Here is a 19,275-nt window from a genome sequence, read left to right as displayed (position 1 = left end):
GATGACATGATTTTCTGTGTAAGAACTGGAATGTATCTGCTGGTTTTGTGTGCGTTCCAGTGTCTAGTATGTTTTCGTTGTTGTATCGTTGACCTTAGTAATGCCTAGGTCAAGATATGTTATTTCGTGTGAAGAACTTTCATATGAAAATTTGAAAGAAGGATGCACCTTTTAAATTACTGTTATAAATTTGTGGAGTTTGTGCTCCGTTCCAATGAAGATTAGGAAAATATCGTCTCTGAATCTACATCATAGTGATATTTTTGTTGTGTGTTCACATATGATTTCCTGTTCTAATTCGTGAAACGTGATGTCGATTGGAAATCTCGGGTGACGGTGACGATTCCATTGCGCACCAACATGTTTGTTTGTAGAATTCGTTGTTAAATTCGAATGTGTTGTTTTTCAGAATAATGTTTAGCATAGCTAACAGGTATTCTGTTGGCGTTTCTACTGCGATTGACAGATGGCCGATTACCGAGGATCTGAGACAGTTATTCGAAGAAAGGCATCGGTATTCTGCCTTTGCCGCTCCATTTGTTGGGGGACACCGCGACATTGCACTTTTATATGATATCCGATATTTACGGCTACTAGACTATACAGTATCGAAGTTAGATTGGCTTAGCTAGATCTATAAAGGGCTAAAATCTCCGATAAATATCGGATATTTAGCGCGATTTGACAGAATCTAGTATAAAATATAGTATATAGAATCTAGTATATCGTCTAGTATAAAAGCAAGAGTCAGTCCTTGGAAGTCGGGTTTGACCAGAACTTTTAAGGTGGTGAAATCTCTGATAATGTATATCGGATATTTACGCGCGATTTGACAGAATCTTGTATCGCAGGGTTTTCAGTAGAAATTTGCCCAGGCGGAGAAATGTAAATTATAGGTGAAGAAGGAAGCCGAGGTTGGAGTGGGGACGTCGTGTCGCGGCGGCGGCAGCATAACATTGGCAAGGTACCTCGAACAGCACTTTATACAGTTTTGTTGAATGTCAGTGTAAATAAGTTTGTATTTTAAAAACAAAAACTGATTGCATCGTGTTCATTTTCAAATTGACCGGCTACTTTCGTACTTTGGCTGGCTACTTTTCAGCTCTGTTTCGCTCTCTGGCCCGGAAATTTTGGTTTTGATAATAATATTTTGATTTTTTGATGGCCTTGCAAGCCGGAGATAATATGTCAGAAGTGCCGATGTGGCTATATCATGTAGTCTAGCAATTTACGTGGTGAACTTGTTCCTATCACTGTAGTACCGCGATCAGGGGACGTGTTGTACTGGGAATCGCTCTCGAGGTCAACCTTACTTGCCCGATCACAGGCCGAATTATTCGATATTCCAACGTTCACATCGGGTAAAGCCCAAAATTGGACTAACGTACAATTACGTTATGCCCGCGAATAGCCGACCATTTCCGAATGAAGCCGACTTTTGTTTCGCTCAAACGCGGAAGAGAAAGTCGACGCTTGAGAGCTTTGTTTTCTGCGTAAGAGTAGGGCCTTGTATGATGGGTTTGGTAGGTTTTTGATCAAATCTAAAGCGTCCAAAGTTACTGAGTCTCATTTTTCATACTTTGAAACGCCATGTTAGTCCATCCATGGTCAAACACGATGTCAATATTCAAGTCGATCGACATCGCGTTTTGTTGAGGGGCCGTGGTTGTGTGCATCGCGGAAGAGAAAAGTCGACGCTTGAAAACTCTGCTTTTCTGCTTAAGAGTATAGGACTTTGTCTGTTGGTTTTGGGAGGTTTTAGATCAAATCTAAAATTACTTGGTCTCACTTTTCGTACTTTTGAAACGCTGCGTCGATCACAGTGTCAAATTTCAGGTCGACCGATGTGTACTGTGTTACAATTGACTGCCGGTGCTTTGTACACACACGGTGTTGTACAGGCTGGCGTTCGGCGTCGTTAGTTTGAGTTGAAATTTAGCTCTCTTTTTCAATAATATTCAACATCACCAAAAAATCCATATCAGCTCGCTGATTCGTTTTATTGTGAAATTAGTACAGTGAATTAAAATCACTGAAAATTATGTTCCTATATTTCATTGAATTGATTAAACTGTTTGATTTTACTGTATCTATACTATCGCGATAGTATAGATACAGTAAAATCAAACAGTTTAATCAATTCAATGAAATATAGGAAAATAATTTTCAGTCTAGTATCGTAGCTGGAGTCAGTCCTTGGAAGTCGGGTTTGACCAGAACTGAAAGGTGGTGAAATCTCCGATATATCGGATATTTATGCACGATTGGAATGAATCCAGTATCATCCAGTATCGCAGCTAGAGTCAGTCCTTGGTAGTCGGGTTTGACAAGAACTATAAGATGGTGAATCTCCGATATATATATCGGATATTTACCTGCGATTTGAATGAATCTAGTACCGTCTAGTATCGAAGCTAGAGTCAGTCCTTGGAAGTCGGGTTTGTCCAGAACTGTAAGGTGTTGAAATCTCCGTTATATATCGGATATTTACGCGCGATTTGACAGATTCTAGTATCGCTAGTATCGAAGCTAGAGTCAGTCCTTTGAAGTCGGGTTTGGCCAGAACTGTAAGACGGTGAATCTCCGATATATATCGGATATTTACCTGCGATTTGAATGAATCTTGTACCGTCTAGTATCGAAGCTAGAGTCAGTCCTTGGAAGTCGGGTTTGGCCAGAACTGTAAGGTGGTGAATCTCCGATATACTGTATATCGGATATTTACCTGCGATTTGAATGAATCTAGTACCGTCTAGTATCGAAGCTAGAGTCAGTCCTTGGAAGTCGGGTTTGTCCAGAACTGTAAGGTATTGAAATCTCCGTTAGGCCTATATCGGATATTTACGTGCGATTTGAATGACTCTAGTATCGCTAGTATCGAAGCTAGAGTCAGTCCTTTGAAGTCGGGTTTGGCCAGAACTGTAAGACGGTGAAATCTCTGATATATATTGGATATTTACGCGCTTATTTGAATGAATCTAGTACCGTCTAGTATCGAAGCTAGAGTCAGTCCTTGGAAGTCGGGTTTGTCCAGAACTGTAAGGTGTTGAAATCTCCATTATATATCGGATATTTATGCGCGATTTGACAGATTCTAGTATCGCTGGTATCGAAGCTAGAGTCAGTCCTTGGAAGTCGGGTTGGCCAGAACTGTAAGACGGTGAAATCTCTGATATATATATTGGATCTTTATGCGCGATTTGAATGAACCTAGTATCGTCATGGGGTTCTGTCATAGTATCGATATTAGCGTCCCCAAATCGCCGGTAAATATCGGCAATTTCATAGACGCGGCTTCCCATGGAACAACCACAGTTCATTCTAGTATCGTCTAGTATAGATATTGGTCCCGAAATCGTCGATATGTCAAACTGCGATACTAGATTGTAAATATCCGATATTTAAAAATTGTGCAAAGTCGCGCCTTCATGGCCTGTTGCTGTCTACAACTTCTTTGTATTTTAGCTTCAGTGCCTTAAGCTTGCAGTGGCACTGATCTGCTGTCCGGTTTAAACCTCTCTGTAGATCCTTTTCTGCAATTCTTTTGTACACGAGGCTGTCGCGACACATTCTCTTTAGCATTCTTTGAATGCTTTCGTCTGCCGAGACTCAGATCAGCAAACCTATTCGGTAGTCTGACCAGTTATTTCCACGAGATGTATAGAGCTGTGTTCGGCAGCCGTGACCAACTTGAATATCGTATGTTGGTTGTTGTTTGTTTATGTTACAAATACCTGTCGCGTGAGGGCGTTTGAAACGCCTCTGAAGCGGCTCAGTCCGTCCACACAGCGATTTGCGGATAGAGTTAATCCCTACAACGGCTCAGGTTGGGCCGACTAAACCGTCTCAAATCTGAAACGCTTCAGAACCACTTCGGAGTGTCCACACATAACTTTCTGTGCCAGTATTGGCCCAGAACCGTTTCAGAGCCGTTTCAATGGCCTGTGTATGAACGGCATATAAAACGGGTTATATCTCTATCTTTGCAATGTTGACCAACCCTTGATAAGTCCACGGATTAGCATAATTAGTTGGGTTGACTAATTAATTACAAGATTTGTATATGAGAGATAAACGTCCTTGTAATGGGGTGAAAAATGAATAAAGAGTTAAGAGGCTAGGTTAGATTATATAACCGTTTATTTTATCTACTCCGATCAATCAGAGCATCAAGACACACTCCCTATATCCATAGAGGGACTGTGATGAAGAAAAGGAGAGGGACTGATAGAGAAAACAGTGAGAAAAACTCAATAATAAGCTTATTAATACTGTCTGGGTCGCCTATGTTCATATCATCAGCGTTAAATGTAGACATGCCAGCAGGCTTTTTCTGCTATTTGTAGCGAATGGATTATACCACACCATTTCAGAAAGGAAAATTGTTGAAGTCTGTTCCCTAAAGTATTCCAATGAAAAATATTGCGTAAAAAAGTCCAGCATCATGAAATTCTTTAAAAAACATAGATTTACCATTATCAAAATGTATTGGTTATTCCACTGATTTATTGCACTGATTTAAGAAATATTTACCTGACTCAGTCTCCTTTGTTAATTCTCTCCATGTTGTAAGCAAACTTTTTCGAAATCTGACAAAGAGACAGGCAATAATTTAATATCAAAATTACATTTCAGAAGCACACTGATACCGCCGACAGAGTTTAATTCTCTTTCAATAAAAATTCCAAGGATGTGAAAAGTCATCGTTAAAGAAACGACGGAGCCAATTTATCCTCTGAGTTTTGTAGATTGCAAAAATATCTGGCATTCCCAAATGTAGCAGGTCTAAAAACAAATATTGCACAATAGATAAAATGTAAAGAGATCACAGAGATTAAAAAGCAAAGTTCCAGATAACAGACAAAGCACTTGTCGATCAACAACAGTACAATTTAAAATAACCCTACAGTAGCATAGCCATCGATGAGTTTTTTACCTGTTAAAAAATGGGTTTAGAATCCTCACTGCTAAGGGTACAAAAGTATTTCTAAACCTGTTTTGCGGCACCTAATTTAATAGTATCTGGTACCAGACCTCATTTTAATGAAATTACTATTCAGTGGATGCGTTTTGTCAGACAATATAGGTGATTGTGTGGCATCGCCCTCAAATTTTTACATCCAAAGCTTTTTCTTCAAAACGGCAAGTACGATTCCTTTAATATTTGGAGTACAGGTTCCCAGGAATTACCGTAATCATATATGTTCAAGTTATGATGAAATACGCAAATTTGTATTTTTGAGGCTAATTTTGCTATTTTTGGCAAAACCTTCTTCTCCTTTACTGGTGGTTTGACGTCTTCAATATTTGGTGAGCATGTCCCTTAGAATTATCTTCGTCAAATTTGTTCTAGTTGTGATGAATTATTAAAATTTTTATTTTTCATGGCAATTTTTGTCGTTTTTGGTCAAAAAATCGTTAAAAATCTTCTTCAAAACTGCTAATTGAACATCTTTGATATTTGGGACACGAGTCTCTGTGGACAGCTTTTTTCAGATTGTTCAAATTATGCAGAAATATGCAAATTTGTATTTTTGAGACATAAAAGACATTTCAGACATTTTTAAGACATAAGGATTTATCAGAATGTGATATATTCAAGTTACGATGAAATCTGCAATTCTTTATTTTTGGGGCAATGTTTACCATTTTGGTCAAATGATTTGTATCTTAAAAATTACCCGTCTGATAGCTTTTATATTTTCTGACACATGTTCTTTGGGATAATCTTAATTTGATATGTCCAAATCATGGTGACATCTTCAATTGTGGAATTTCTTCAGCTCTTTCCCCAGTTTTGGTGAGGCCATCCTGAAGTGAGCTGTCAGAGATCCTATACATAATACTTGGAGCTCTTTCAATGTCTACATCGCTTGTTGTATTGCCATATTGGTGTTGAAATGGCTAGCATTTAGGTTGTTGCCATTGGTGCCAGACTGCAGTTTCCTTCTACAAGTGAATTTTCGTAAGGACAGAAATTTCCAGGTTCAACAGCAAAGTCTTATTGACACACAGAACAAAACTTTTGAAACGAAGTCAAAATTAGTTAATGTGTTTTTAATTTCTGTGAAGTAGAGTTTGAAATGTCACTGATTTATTTCAGGGTTTATTTAAAGATATTACAAACAAACAAACCGTTTTGTTTATGAAGGACTTTTTAGGACAAGGAAATAGGTTTTACACTGCCAAGGACCCCTTTACCCACTTTCTACATGTTGTGCCTGTGAGACTTTGTGGCAACTTGAATTGATATGTTGTGGTTACTTTAGTGTGGACAACTATGTACCATGTGCATCAGAGAAGCCTTGACTAATTTTTTTCCAAGTTTACAATTGTCTATACAAGAGGAAATGTCTTAAACCATCTACAAAATCGGAGTAAACTTTTCATACGAATACGTGTCTTCAACTCAATAAGTAAGCCAAATTTTGAGCATTTTCAAAACAGATATTTTTGTACGTTTTTACAAGTATGAACATATAACGTAATCCACAATATTTACGTACAACTGGCTTTGTCATTACTTTGTTCATATTTTTTGAAAACGATCGACAGTTTTTTTAAGGATTTTCTTTTGTTTATGTTTTGATTGGAAGGTGTTAAGACCGTTGGTGTTTTCCTCTGACAAACTTTACAAAGTGGTCATGTTTCCCAATTTACACTAAATAATTGTATTTTACTCAAGGAATGTTTATGTATTTTTAGAATAAAATAATTTTACTTAATATCAGTGGTCCGTTTTGTTATTTCTAGGCTTGAACACCCCTTGAACGCCCAAAATTAAAGGTGTTCAACAAGTGCATATCATGTTTTCAATCCTTTAACACACTTATCGTTGAACGGCGTCCGTGCGTTCAAAAATGTTACAGCCCTTTGAACGCGTAAATGCGTTCAATTTTTGAACACGTTTAATGTGCAACGTGTGTTCAGATATTGAACACCATGATGTTCAATATAATGTCTAATGAACACATAATGTTCAAAATCTCCACACGTGTGTTCAATAATTGAACGTTGGTTGAACACGTAGTGTTAAATTTCTGAACGTCTCTGACGCGTTCAAAAAGTGTTACAAAAAGGTGTTTAATTGGTGTTCTATCCTTAAACACTTAACTTTACAGTGTAAAGTTTCACATGTCTCGTGAGCTCTACAGCGTGTAAAGGGGTCGCTGTCGGAAAATTGTAACAACTGATCTCGATTATTGAACAATCCTTTGTATACCTAATTTTCAGCCATAAAAAAGTGTTCAGGCTTCACTGTTCTCGTTTTTCTGCGGTAACCCAAACTTCTTCGCTGGGCAAAGTAACAATTCCATATTTTTTCCGTACGTTTTTACTTCCCACATAGCTGAACTTGAACCTCTCACAAAGCGTTGCCAACAACACTATGCTCGTGGCGTATGACAGGCGATACCCTGGACATATCCTCTTACCAGCAAAACCAAAGGGTGAAAATGCCAACGTATGACGCTTTGCAACTTGTTCAGGCAGAAATCGGTCAGGGTCGAATCTGCGGGAGACAAGAGCAAAGAGCAAATACTCATAATTTTAACATGTTTCCTTGGATAACTTATTTTTCAGTTTCATTGTCATTTACATTAAACATCGTTCAGCCATAAAAAAAGTGTTTAGGCTTCCCTGTTCTCGTTTTTCTGCGGTAACCCAAACTTCTTCGCTGGGCAAAGTAACAATTCCATATTTTCAACTTGATGAGAAATTTATATCAGTCCAAGGTTAAGTCTGTAGGGGCTTTAGAGGATTATCAATAATTTTACTGGACGCGTCAATATGTTTGCATTCAAAATTGACAATCTCTATAAAGATGGTTGATCAATTTATCGCTCATTGAGACAAATCAAAACAAACTAAAAGCTTATTAGTCAGATTTAATTTAACTTTACATCGCTAATTATGTGTCTGTCAAATGAAGATCTTATTTCTTCAGAAAATCAAGCATTTCTTCCAAGAATAGACCATGATATGCCAAATGCTTCAGACGTTTACTGAAGATACCTAGGGTACTGATCTAATTTGTAGCATTACTATAGACTTTGCTTCGGAAAGCTTGTGATTGATTTTCATAGCATCTTTAATGCATTGTCTTTAAGATGTGTATAGTTGTCATCACCATCTCTACGTGCCATTCTTCGAAGAAAAACGCATCATTTAATAGGTGTTTACCGTATTTCAGCATCAAATGACCTAGCGTAATGAGAGACTTTGCCATTACACTTATTATTGCTTCGCAGAGTAACTCAGACTCTTTCTCCGAGCACAGATTTCTATGATTGGAATATGTTATTATAGTCGCTCAGCGGCTTAAAGACTACGCATGCGCAGATTCATGATATACTGTGCGAGTAACCAGGAGTGTACCCGACTTAAAGTGGAAGTTCACCAAGGATGATTTTTACATATGTGGTAGCTCTGTGGTCATTTACACAGGAAAAACTATTTTCACCATTTATAACTCGCAAGAGTTTTTACAAAAAACGATAAAAATAGTACAGGAAGTTGCCCATGTAATTTGAATCATGGGGAAAAAGTTCCAAGCTTGGAGCTTGCATAATCCGTTTAATTCATGGGTGCCGCCATGTTTTTTTTTTGAGTGCTCGTAAATAAACAAATACGAAACGTGCAAACTATCATTTAGCAACATGCCACTAATAAAATAATTATATCTCTTTTATTAGCCAGAAAGTATTATTATCAACCTTGTCATTGATACATAATGTCCTAAAAAATAAAAAAGACAGAAAACGGTCATGCATATGAACTAGGACATACGCGCGTACGCAAAGAATGCTGGGATTGAATTTAGAAAAGCATCCTCTGTGTCAGTAAGTATATGCAAACATTGCCAGGTTTTAGACGGAACGCCTGTTTTCAGCTGGCAAGTGGAAGGTGGGCAGTGCAGTTACTATTGCAACGACTATGATGGCACAATAAGTCCCTTGTTAAACTGAATAGGTAGTTCTCATGGTAAAAATTGCCATTTTTTTCCAATATTTTTACACATTACAGAAAATCTGTTCACCAAGGGCTGAGCTCTATATAATATCAGAACCAATGGACGTTACCTTTCTGGTTCCGGCCAAATGTTCTCGTCCATATGTACCACTCCAAGTGCATGCACCACTCCAGCCTGCAAGATAAGGTAAATAAGTATTACTAAGTATTTTCAATATTTCTCTAATAATCGTATTGCTGAAGAATATGAAGTAACCGCGGGAAAGTTCAAAAACAGCATTATTTTCCGTGAAGAAAGACTCAAAACAATCAGTAGATTTGCCCAGAGATGTTTATCATGTTGACATTTAATTTTATCTTAATATTGAAGCAAGTCCTCAAATAGACCCATATCTATGTTAGATTCGTTTTTAAAGAGAAAAATGGGTTTCTGTTTGTGAGTTGAGGTTGCTCTGACTTATGGTGTAAACGACAACATATCGTCTTACCCCTTTTTCTATGCGATATCCTAACACCTCCATGTCTTCGTCGTAATTGATTCTTGCAGTGAACGGAGCAAGGACAGAACATCGTATGGATTCATCTAATACTCTCTTTCCGTATCTAATGCATGTGATATAATTTGGAATGGTTAGTCAACGGCGCTGGACGCCCTACTATGGTGCTGTTCAACCACAAGCTACTGCAAAAAAAGATCACACAACGTATGGCACACATAGGATAATTTCTCGTTCTTCGAAGAACGAAGTGTTTGCAACGCAACTTTTACAAATCTTCAAAGAGTAGACTTACAAAAGTTTAAGAACTTTGAAGTCGAAACAAAATCATTTCTACAAAGAATTTTTTGAGATGATAAACATGATGACAATTATTTTAAGGACGTTATTAAGTTCTAATATGTCTTTTGATTTTAGAAAAAGGCTCGTGCCTGTGAGTAAAATTGTAATTGACGACAAAGAACTTCTTATAAAATAATCAACATTATGAACATCGTGAAATTACAGGTAATAGTCAAAAAGTTCCAGTACATCGCCAAACTCCAAACTCGCACTAGCGCATGAAAGCCGAAAAAATTATTGACTGTATCGAGAAATGTATAAATTTGCACTTTAAACAGAATGTGTCTACGTACTTCATAACATAAGGATAGAGATTGTATTCAGATTGGAATCAGTGTACCGAATGTATAAAATAGAAATAAAAACACACTGACCCAAGTTTAGCATAAGTGTACCGAATGTATAAAATAGAAATAAAAACACACTGACCCAAGTTTAGCATAAGTCCAATAATCTCTGTTAGACTCCTTTCCAAGGACTTCAATTACTTCTTCATGCACTTTGTCTTGTAATGTCATGTCTTGAGATAAGTAATATAAGGCCCACACAAGCACTAGGGGAAAAAGTCAATTGTTATCCTTAGACAATTAGTTTCTACCGAACGATGTTAAAACAATCTTCAACATTCAGGGTAGTACATTCGCTTATAGATTTGTCTTTTATTTTTACAAACTTATGTGTACATTTATGAAAGTAGTTTTCAAACTCTTCACATTTATGGAAGTGGATGCAAGACAATGTTATAATTCGTAATGTAGTTAACATTAAAGTGAAGAGATAATGGCCCGTAACTAGTGAAGTACATCCATGAGAAAGGAGCAAGAGAAATAAAACGTATTGTCGTAAATAAGCTACGTTTAATAAAAATTGTGGATTTGAAAGGAAGTACCGATAAAAAAGTATCGTTGCTATTGATGTCGTTTAACACCCTGTAGACACACATATCTCTAAACCTGTATGTCAAAATCCTTCTAGGTATGCAAAATCATTCTAGGTTCTTGTGAGAAAGCAGGCAACTTAACGTACTGCCAAATAAAATAATACGCATATTTATAATATACACTTACTGAAAGTAGTTGTATGGTAACCACCAGAGTAGTAAACGAGAACTTCACTGAGTAATTGCTCTTCGTTTTCACATGAATCGATCAGGATATCAAGAAAATTTCGATCTTCATAGCTCAGAGGGGGATTGTCACGTCGATGTTGAACTATGTCACGCATCAGGTCATGCCATACTTTTAAAGCTGTTTAAGAATACCATAAACACAGGTATATATTATCGCAAGTTTTTTTTTTCCAAAATACACTCTTGTTTCATAAGCTAATGAGAAATCAATCTCCTTATTTTACTTTTAGGGGACTAACGTGTTTGCCTTACGCTTTTATAATGACTTAATTCTCACTGGTAGGAATTTTGTCCCAAAAGTGTCTTTTTCAAACTTCAACTGTAGTCTGAAGTTAGGATAATCCTTTCGCAAAGTCTATCAGTTAGCTACAACACCACTATATCAAGAGAATATTTTTTACCTCTATCAAATTTCTCGTCCGTCTCCAGCCCAGGGTTACCAATTTTTTGGTTGAGTGCATCCATGGTCTTTTAGAAAAAAGCAAGCACAGAAAACCACTTATACAAACTAATCCAATAAAACCAGATGTGAACTGAATGTGCTCACGTGGTTCACAACAGGTTCATTACATAGTAGTATGCTTCACAGAACTATCAGATATCTTTCAGATCATTATATGTAGCAGGCTTCATCAGCTTTAGCACAGTACTAATTACAAATTAATTACAAACTTCATTTAAGATGAAAATCAGCTATTTAATAACTTGACACTGCTCAATGCTTCATTGGACAATCAGATATCTATCAGATCAACGTCTGTACCACGTTTCATCAAATTTAAGGCTGTAATTTCACTACTTATAAAGTTTAGTAAATATGTAAATGAACCCTTAATTAAAGTGACACCGCTTAGTTCTTCACGCGATAACTAGATATTTATCAGATCACTGAATATCTGTAGCAGGTTTCACCAGGTTTCACCATAGTAAATGGTCGTCAAGAACACGTATTAAATCATGTCCAATATTTGTTAATATGAAGAGGGCATTGCGTTCAGCGGTAAGATGCGATGACTTATAAAACCTTCAGTAGAATGGCGTTGGATAAGTGAAGTCAATTTCATCACAGAAGAGGCTTCAATAACACTCGCTTCAAAGGTCATCATTTAAGCATGTATGTATATAAGTATTAATTTGCATTATTAATACTTACGGTCACGTAGTGATCGTGTAGAGCGACAACTTTCGTTTCATCATCGAAAGTGTCTCCGAATACAACCCTTCTATAGGCATGACTTACAAACCAAGACATGCATTCTTTCACGGCAATGTGTTCACCAGCGGGTAGAGAAGAAATTTTCTCAGCTACTTCATCAGCCATCTTTAAAAGAGAACAATGAACGTTGTGACTTTTTTCGTCATGTGAAGTCTTCATTTTTCTGTCCGAACATTAAATTCACTAAATGTTTGTACAGTTACTCTTTCCTTGCTAAGAGCAGACATGTGTAACTCATAAGTGTAATTGGTATGCACCTGTCATTAAAAATAAGTAGCAAGCAAGCCCGCAAGCGTACATACACATATGCTAGCATATATATGTATGTACATGTATGTATGTATGTATGTATGTATGTATGTATGTATGTATGTATGTATGTAGGTATGTATGTAAGTACGTATGCTTGTGTGTATGTATACTTACGACAGGCGTTTTTCAACCTTATGTATCCGTGTATTTATGTGTATATACGTGCATGTGAATGTATGTATCTACATACCTCTTGATAACACTTGTGATAACGTGCTACAGCCTCATATTGAAATGACACGTCATATAGCTTCCGTCTTCTTTTAGCGTCTTCTCCATTTGCAAATTGTATGTTTTTAGCACCAATTAACGGCTTAGAGAATTCGTACAGGTCATCTAGAAAATCCAGTAATGGAAACACGTATCATAACAGATCATTAACTCATTAATGGCTGATTGATATTCAACGGCTTTATACTCTTTATTAAATATCACATGCCATAATTATTATCCATATCAAATGTAATTTTAATAAGACGGTCTTTAAGGAATATCTGGTCTATTATTCCACTTTATAGTTAAATGATTTGCTGAAATGCAGTGTGGACGATGTCGATTTATACATCTAACCTTATCCTAGTGGTTATTTTAGTCGTGCTGACAAATAGCGTTAGTCGAATATTTCTTGAGTTTTGATAGCATTTCGTTAATTTAGAATTCACTTATTCTTTTCTTACATCCATGCTCCTTTTTTCATTTTCTTATCATGAGAAGATTCACTTTGGTATTGTCAACTCTGAAATGTGTACTCGTCAGTGCTATTGGGAGTTTGAAAGGTAATTTCTTTATATTCAATCCATTTTGGTGTAGTCGATACCGACTTAGAAAAACGTGGTTTAATGATACGATTGGTGCAGCGCTTTACATACCGGGTTTGTCAAATGCCTTGATGTGGTCCTTCCAGGCTTCGGGTGACGCCAGACTTACGTAATAGTGCTTTCCATACCAAAACGAGGCAATGTCGCCGTATTCTGCATGTAGCTTGAAGATAAATTTTTGAAAACCACCCGCATCCATAATATCTTCAAGATTCCCTTTACTATCGATGAAAAATATTTGCAGGGCATCTTTCAAACTTTACCGAAAGTTGCATTGTCTTATGCTAGCTTTGTATCTATCTTATTTTAACGTTTGTCATATTTGACCCCTAGACCATGGTAAAATCGTGCTAACTAGAACAAACTGATCTCTGATCTCTGATCCTCTGAATCCGTTGCTTTCTGGCCGAATCAAATTTTAAGGGGACGCAATCCAAATACCTGGTATTTATATCATTGAACGTCATCCTAAAGGAGTACTGGTGCATAGTGCGTCCCTTATTAACTGTGCCACAGAGTCTGGTCAAATGATAAACCCCTTCTTCCCTCCATAGCTCATATTACGAGGACATGAGTTACTAAAGGTGAATTTTTGAAAATTGAAATTACAACAAAAATTAAAAGCTTTCAAAACCATGATATGTTCACCTTATAGCAGGGCCACATCTCGTGCGTAGGTAATGATAACTTTTATACCTTACAAATTTTATGTTTCAAAATCAACTCAAACTTATCTTTAAGTTTTCTAATGTTAATGCCTGCCAAATGTGCGTTTGACATTACCATTTTGAAATATCCTTCTTATCAAAGTAGAAACCTCTTGTTTGCAATAAACTGTAATACGTATCAGCAGTGAGCCTGATACCGAAAGATAACTTATAAGAAAGTTGTCTATTTTTGAGAAATGATTTTAATTCAATGTCTGCTGATTCATAAGGCATATTGCCATAAAATATCCTTGTAGTAATCGAAGAGTACCTACTCTTGGTTGCGTTTTTCCATGCCCGGTATTTTAGCCGAAGTCCTTGGTTTTCCCTGTGTTCTTACATTTCCAGAATCCTACAATGGAATGCGGGGTTCGTTTTCTTCAATAATGAATGTTGTGTGAACATGAATTAACAGTATATAGATATTACTTTGTTTTGTCTTCTTTTTAAGATGGGCCACACTTACAGCTTTTTGCTATTATTGGATTCAGTGTTAGTATTTCGTAGATAAGTAATGATCCTGATCGAAATGGCTCGTCGATCTCTTATCCATATAACGGTACCTTATTCTGGTATCACATACTGCTTTACAAGATAAAGTACAATGACATTATATACAAACTGGTGTGTTGATAGAAGAAAGCTTTTTGCCATGTTAGTAATATTTTGTTCTCATGGCCATGTATATACAAACTGCTGAGCACGTGAAGTTATTTGACAAACACTTTCGTTCTAGTCTACACTCCAGCAAGTGAAAAAATACCTGTCAAAATTAGACCTACAAGGTATAATTGACGCTCTTTCATTTCACTTTTTCGAGTGCCGTAGACACTAAGGCCTGAGCCAACTTTTTATGGGTTTCTGTATTTTTATTCGTTTGGGCTGTCGCATAATAATTCAATCGACCTGACTGAGTCTCGTGGACGTGGTATTGCTTTAATCAGAGAATCGTAATTTCACAGTCGACAGTCTAGCATTTTATTTCAATTTCCACCCCTGGTTCAGTCGAATGAAATGCTTACTTAAAACAACACATTTTTGTGTCAAGTGGCTGTCAACAATATCAAAGAACATTCCAACTTCTCCCCACACAGAAACTGGCCTGCTTGGGATTATAAGACATGCGTAATACTATTGTTCTCGATCTTATCTACAAAATGTTAGATCAGTCCTATGTTTTGACAGCTTCCACGAAGAGCGTATGTGATTGGATAAAATGGCTGATCTGAGCATTTGTAATTACCCCCAGGCGTATGTACTGGTCACACGCGCTACTTGCTCTGCCTGGCACGGCTATAATACGGCTACGGCGTAGTCATAGCTGAGCACTTTTGACTCATACCAGCCGTAGGGCTAATAGCTGACCATAGCGCATCGGTTTATACCGTGACAGAAAATTACTTTAATAGTAACATCCGTGACTTTATTTATAGGTCACGCGTACTTCAGTCTAAGGAGGTAAAAAATTCTCTCCTACCTCCATGGTTAGTCAAGGAGCCAGGAGCTAGCACCTCCATGCTTCAGGGCAAGCATTGTGGAATATCTTGGTCATTGCATGCTCACTGTGTTTCGAATGTCATTACACACGGCTTTGCTAGGTCTGCATAGTTTTCCCTGTTTGATGAACGTTAGTGTTGTAATTGTAGGGAAATTAGTGAAACCAACAAATTTGTCTTGCTTTATTCGAAATCGCAATTGTCTTACAAAGAGCATGGAGCTAGCTCCATGCAAAGAGTAATCTGAATTCGCTGCCCACTTGTGGGGGTTGTCAACCTGATGTAATAGCCATTCCCACGATTTCCATCGATAAAGTGTGTGCGTAAACAAGAAAAGTAAACTCATGAATTTTAATAGACGTGGTGGGAATGGCCGATTTGGCCCAAATAGGCCATAGCCACCACGTCTAAATCTGTGTGGGGAAACGCTGTCATGAAACATAAGTGATTTTGAACTTGATGAAATGAATCACCATTATTAATAATTCTATCACAAGCCAAACGAGTTGCATTTGCTACAAATATAGGGTAAAAGTAGACAGGGCAGGAACGCTACTCTGATCACCTAGCAAAGGGGTGTAACGATTGGTAAATGATTTGTTGACTTCTCCATGTGCAGCGTAATGTGGTACTTTTGAATGCAAAATTTATTTACCAGGAGACAAAATTTCCCTACCTTGGAATGGTTGGAGTTGAATCTCGATTGAAGGCACTGGTAAAGGATCGAAAGGACGACTACCACTATGGCGAGGAAAACAGCTACGTACGCCATCTTGTTAACCCTGTTATAGGGTACAGGTCACGAAGCGAATCATATACATATTGACCTATGTCCTTGGACGTTTAGGTCACCTCTGTATTGAGATCACCGCATACAGCTTTGGAAAACAAAGTTTGATGACTCGCAATCAACTTTCTGTGACATGAATGAGAGGATATTGTTTAACACCTCCATGAACGTTGCACAGTGGCAAACGAATATTAACGTTAGTTTGTTGAGGGTTAGCAAAACATTGAAAAGATCGTGAAGTTCACTGTCAGTATCTGCACATTGTATTATTGAACCATTAGGTTAAGGTAGAACGCACCTCGAAAGTCAAAATGCTAAACTTTTGCGCAAACTTTCCTTAATGAAACTTTCAATTATTCTGTTACCAAATCGGGGTCACCGTACAAAGTTTGGTACTAGAAACAAATCACCTAACGTATGAGTTTCAAAATGGCCGCAATCCCTGCGGTATCTCTAGTGGAAAAAGAAAATTTTCAAAAAACTAAAATGGCGAAAAAAGTTTTCTCCGGGAGCTTTTAAATGAGCCCACAAGGGTAGATCAGAAAAGAATCGCAAAACTTTGAGAGTCCAAATATCTGTCCCCGACGCGCATTCTACCTTAAAGAAAGACTACGTTTTTGCCAGAGGAATCAAGTCAATCATCCCTGTAGACTTAAATATCGCAGTGCTTTTCAGCAAGAGTATTATCTTTTGCTTTGAAAAGAAAAAACGTCTGCAGCTCTAGGTTTTTTCCGTTTGCATCGGATCGTAACTATGCATTTACTTCAAGGAAAAAATGAAAGATACCGTATCAAGAGCCAATTTGGAAGAATAGGGCCTGGTCTTCAAATTGTTCAAATGTATCAAAAGTATTAGGTGCCCTACAGCTAAAAGTTGCAATAAAACAAATAACTTATAAAATCAATAAAACGGCAATTGGAGACCGTTCTGTAATAATATAAGTTCAAATGCATTGGTAAAAATAACCATTTAATTTTTTTCCCCAAAATAAGTATTCTTTGAATTTAAAAAACGTATTCTCCCTTAAGAATAAGCCTCGTGATAGGTTTTTCACCTATAAAATCTAAACAATTAAGGCCATTTTAATGGGGACCGAAAAAATCAAAGCTACTAGCATTTGTAGGCCATCCTATATGGCCTCCATATCTGCGCACAAAATGAGTCCACTGTAGTGCGTCTATACATATGTATGTCGTTACCCTCGGTTTTTGAACTTATCTCACTTCACCATTCAAAATATACTGAGGACGTACGATTTATATTTATGTTACGCAGAAACGAACGCCGCACAGAAATCACACAATGTCATTTAAGCGTCTATTCCACCTGTAAAATGGATGGGTAAATAACACCCTTGATGTTCAAAATTTATTTGTCACAGTTTCTACAAGGTGACAGCAGTGGCAATCCATGAAGTGTATGAGCACCAGAGTAAAGAATAAGAAATCTGATTTAAGACAGAATGACCTGGTAGTATTTATCGTACACTGCAGTCTAACATACATTTTATTCACATGATTATGTAGCACGTTTATTCAAGACCATGAAAATGTGGATTTCGCAGTGCTCGCTTCTCCAAGCTTACCCACAACTTGAGTTGACCTATTGTTGTGCCTCGCCTTCCAAGTTCAAGTATAAGGAACCCGACGTAAGAAGCACCATGTGAAGTGTTCCGTATCCACAGACCTATAGCAATATCCATTTTGATGGATTCTTACAGTATACAGCAGAATCCATTAGAGTATCCATTATTATCCAGTACTGAGAATCCAGCACCGGAATACATAATGGATTCCCCAGTATCCAGCAAAACTAAGGCTGCGGGAATACATGCCAAATCCATTTTGGATACTAATGGATTCTAGTGTCACAATGCATTGTGGGTCTAAAAAACACAGACCTGGCTAGATTTTGAGAATCCATAAAAGTATTTATGGTGGATACTAGCCTAGCCAGTGTAACGGAAAGTATGACTACTGCAGACACTTTTTTATGCTGAGTGAAAGCGTTGCAAAAGTTGAAACACCTAAAAATATTACCACTTGTAAATTCGTTTTGCAATCAACATTGGCAGTGTCAAAAACGCTTTTTCCTAAAGATCCTATACACATACAAATAAAACAAAATTCCAAAACTTAATGTACGTCAAGAACTACAACGTTAACGATAGAGGACTATGGCCTTTCATAATCAATCATTTGAGTCAAGACATGGATTGCGTTTATACTTATCAGCTTGAAACCCCCTCCCCGATCAAATTGACCCCTCTCCTGCTGCAAGTTTACGTTTATCGATACCAGGTTTTGTTCGAGCTCGTTACAATTTGAGACGGTATATAGTGGACGGAATCGTTCATTACCATCTGTGTAATAAAACCAAGCAAATATGTCATCGTGACGACGAGCTATACTCTCAAGAACTTGCGTCACATTGCCGAAAAAACTAAGAAAATCGCAGAAATGTAGAAGTCACCTTTACTAGCTCACTGGATGAAAATCCAAATTTAACATTCTTTATGCAATTGCATAAATTTGCATAAAGTTGGTCAGCTCCTGTACGCACCTTTATGCAGTGCATAAAGGTGTGTAAACATGGTGTCAGTGGTGGTGCCTATATGCATCTGTATGCACTTGTATAAAAGGGTTTAATGGCTCACTAAAATTATGTACCTTTATGCAATCCAATAAAGTTGCATAATTTTACGTGTGAGGTAAAGATTGTAAAACAACACTGAGGATGACAACTTACAGTCTCTACAAATTGAAAAGGACTATATGTGTTAAAGAATAGCTGGATGTATAGTGAGAAACATATAATCACTTCCCTGGGCTCACATTTCTAACGTTCACTCTATATACCCATCTGGAAACCATCTTGAAGGGCTTAGCGTTTGCACTTTGGAGTCTCCGCACTGCAGTAGACACATATCCCTCCTTCAATTCTTATCATTTTGCAACTGTCTTTTTATCTTTCGACTGAAATAAAGCTTGCGTTTTGT

General features: G+C 37.3%; 1 protein-coding gene across 1 annotated transcript; it reads right to left on the bottom strand.

The window, feature by feature from the left end:
* Positions 1-4,125: 4,125 nt before the first annotated feature.
* Positions 4,126-16,403, bottom strand: LOC139140058 (cytochrome P450 20A1-like). The gene is made up of 11 exons (XM_070709066.1): positions 16,164-16,403; positions 14,267-14,343; positions 13,336-13,505; positions 12,657-12,802; positions 12,092-12,259; positions 11,340-11,406; positions 10,877-11,056; positions 10,239-10,362; positions 9,459-9,573; positions 9,081-9,145; positions 4,126-7,510 (listed from the first exon to the last, which is right to left on the bottom strand). Exons 1-11 carry the CDS (start codon positions 16,257-16,259, stop codon positions 7,255-7,257), a joined length of 1,464 nt encoding a protein of 487 aa, XP_070565167.1. The 5' UTR covers positions 16,260-16,403; the 3' UTR covers positions 4,126-7,254.
* Between the last annotated feature and the right edge of the window lie 2,872 nt (positions 16,404-19,275).

Source organism: Ptychodera flava, chromosome 1 (assembly GCF_041260155.1).
Source record: "Ptychodera flava strain L36383 chromosome 1, AS_Pfla_20210202, whole genome shotgun sequence".
Lineage (NCBI taxonomy): Eukaryota > Metazoa > Hemichordata > Enteropneusta > Ptychoderidae > Ptychodera > Ptychodera flava.
The sequence above is the reverse complement of the archived record's forward strand: the minus strand, read 5'-3'. Positions and strand labels throughout refer to the sequence as shown.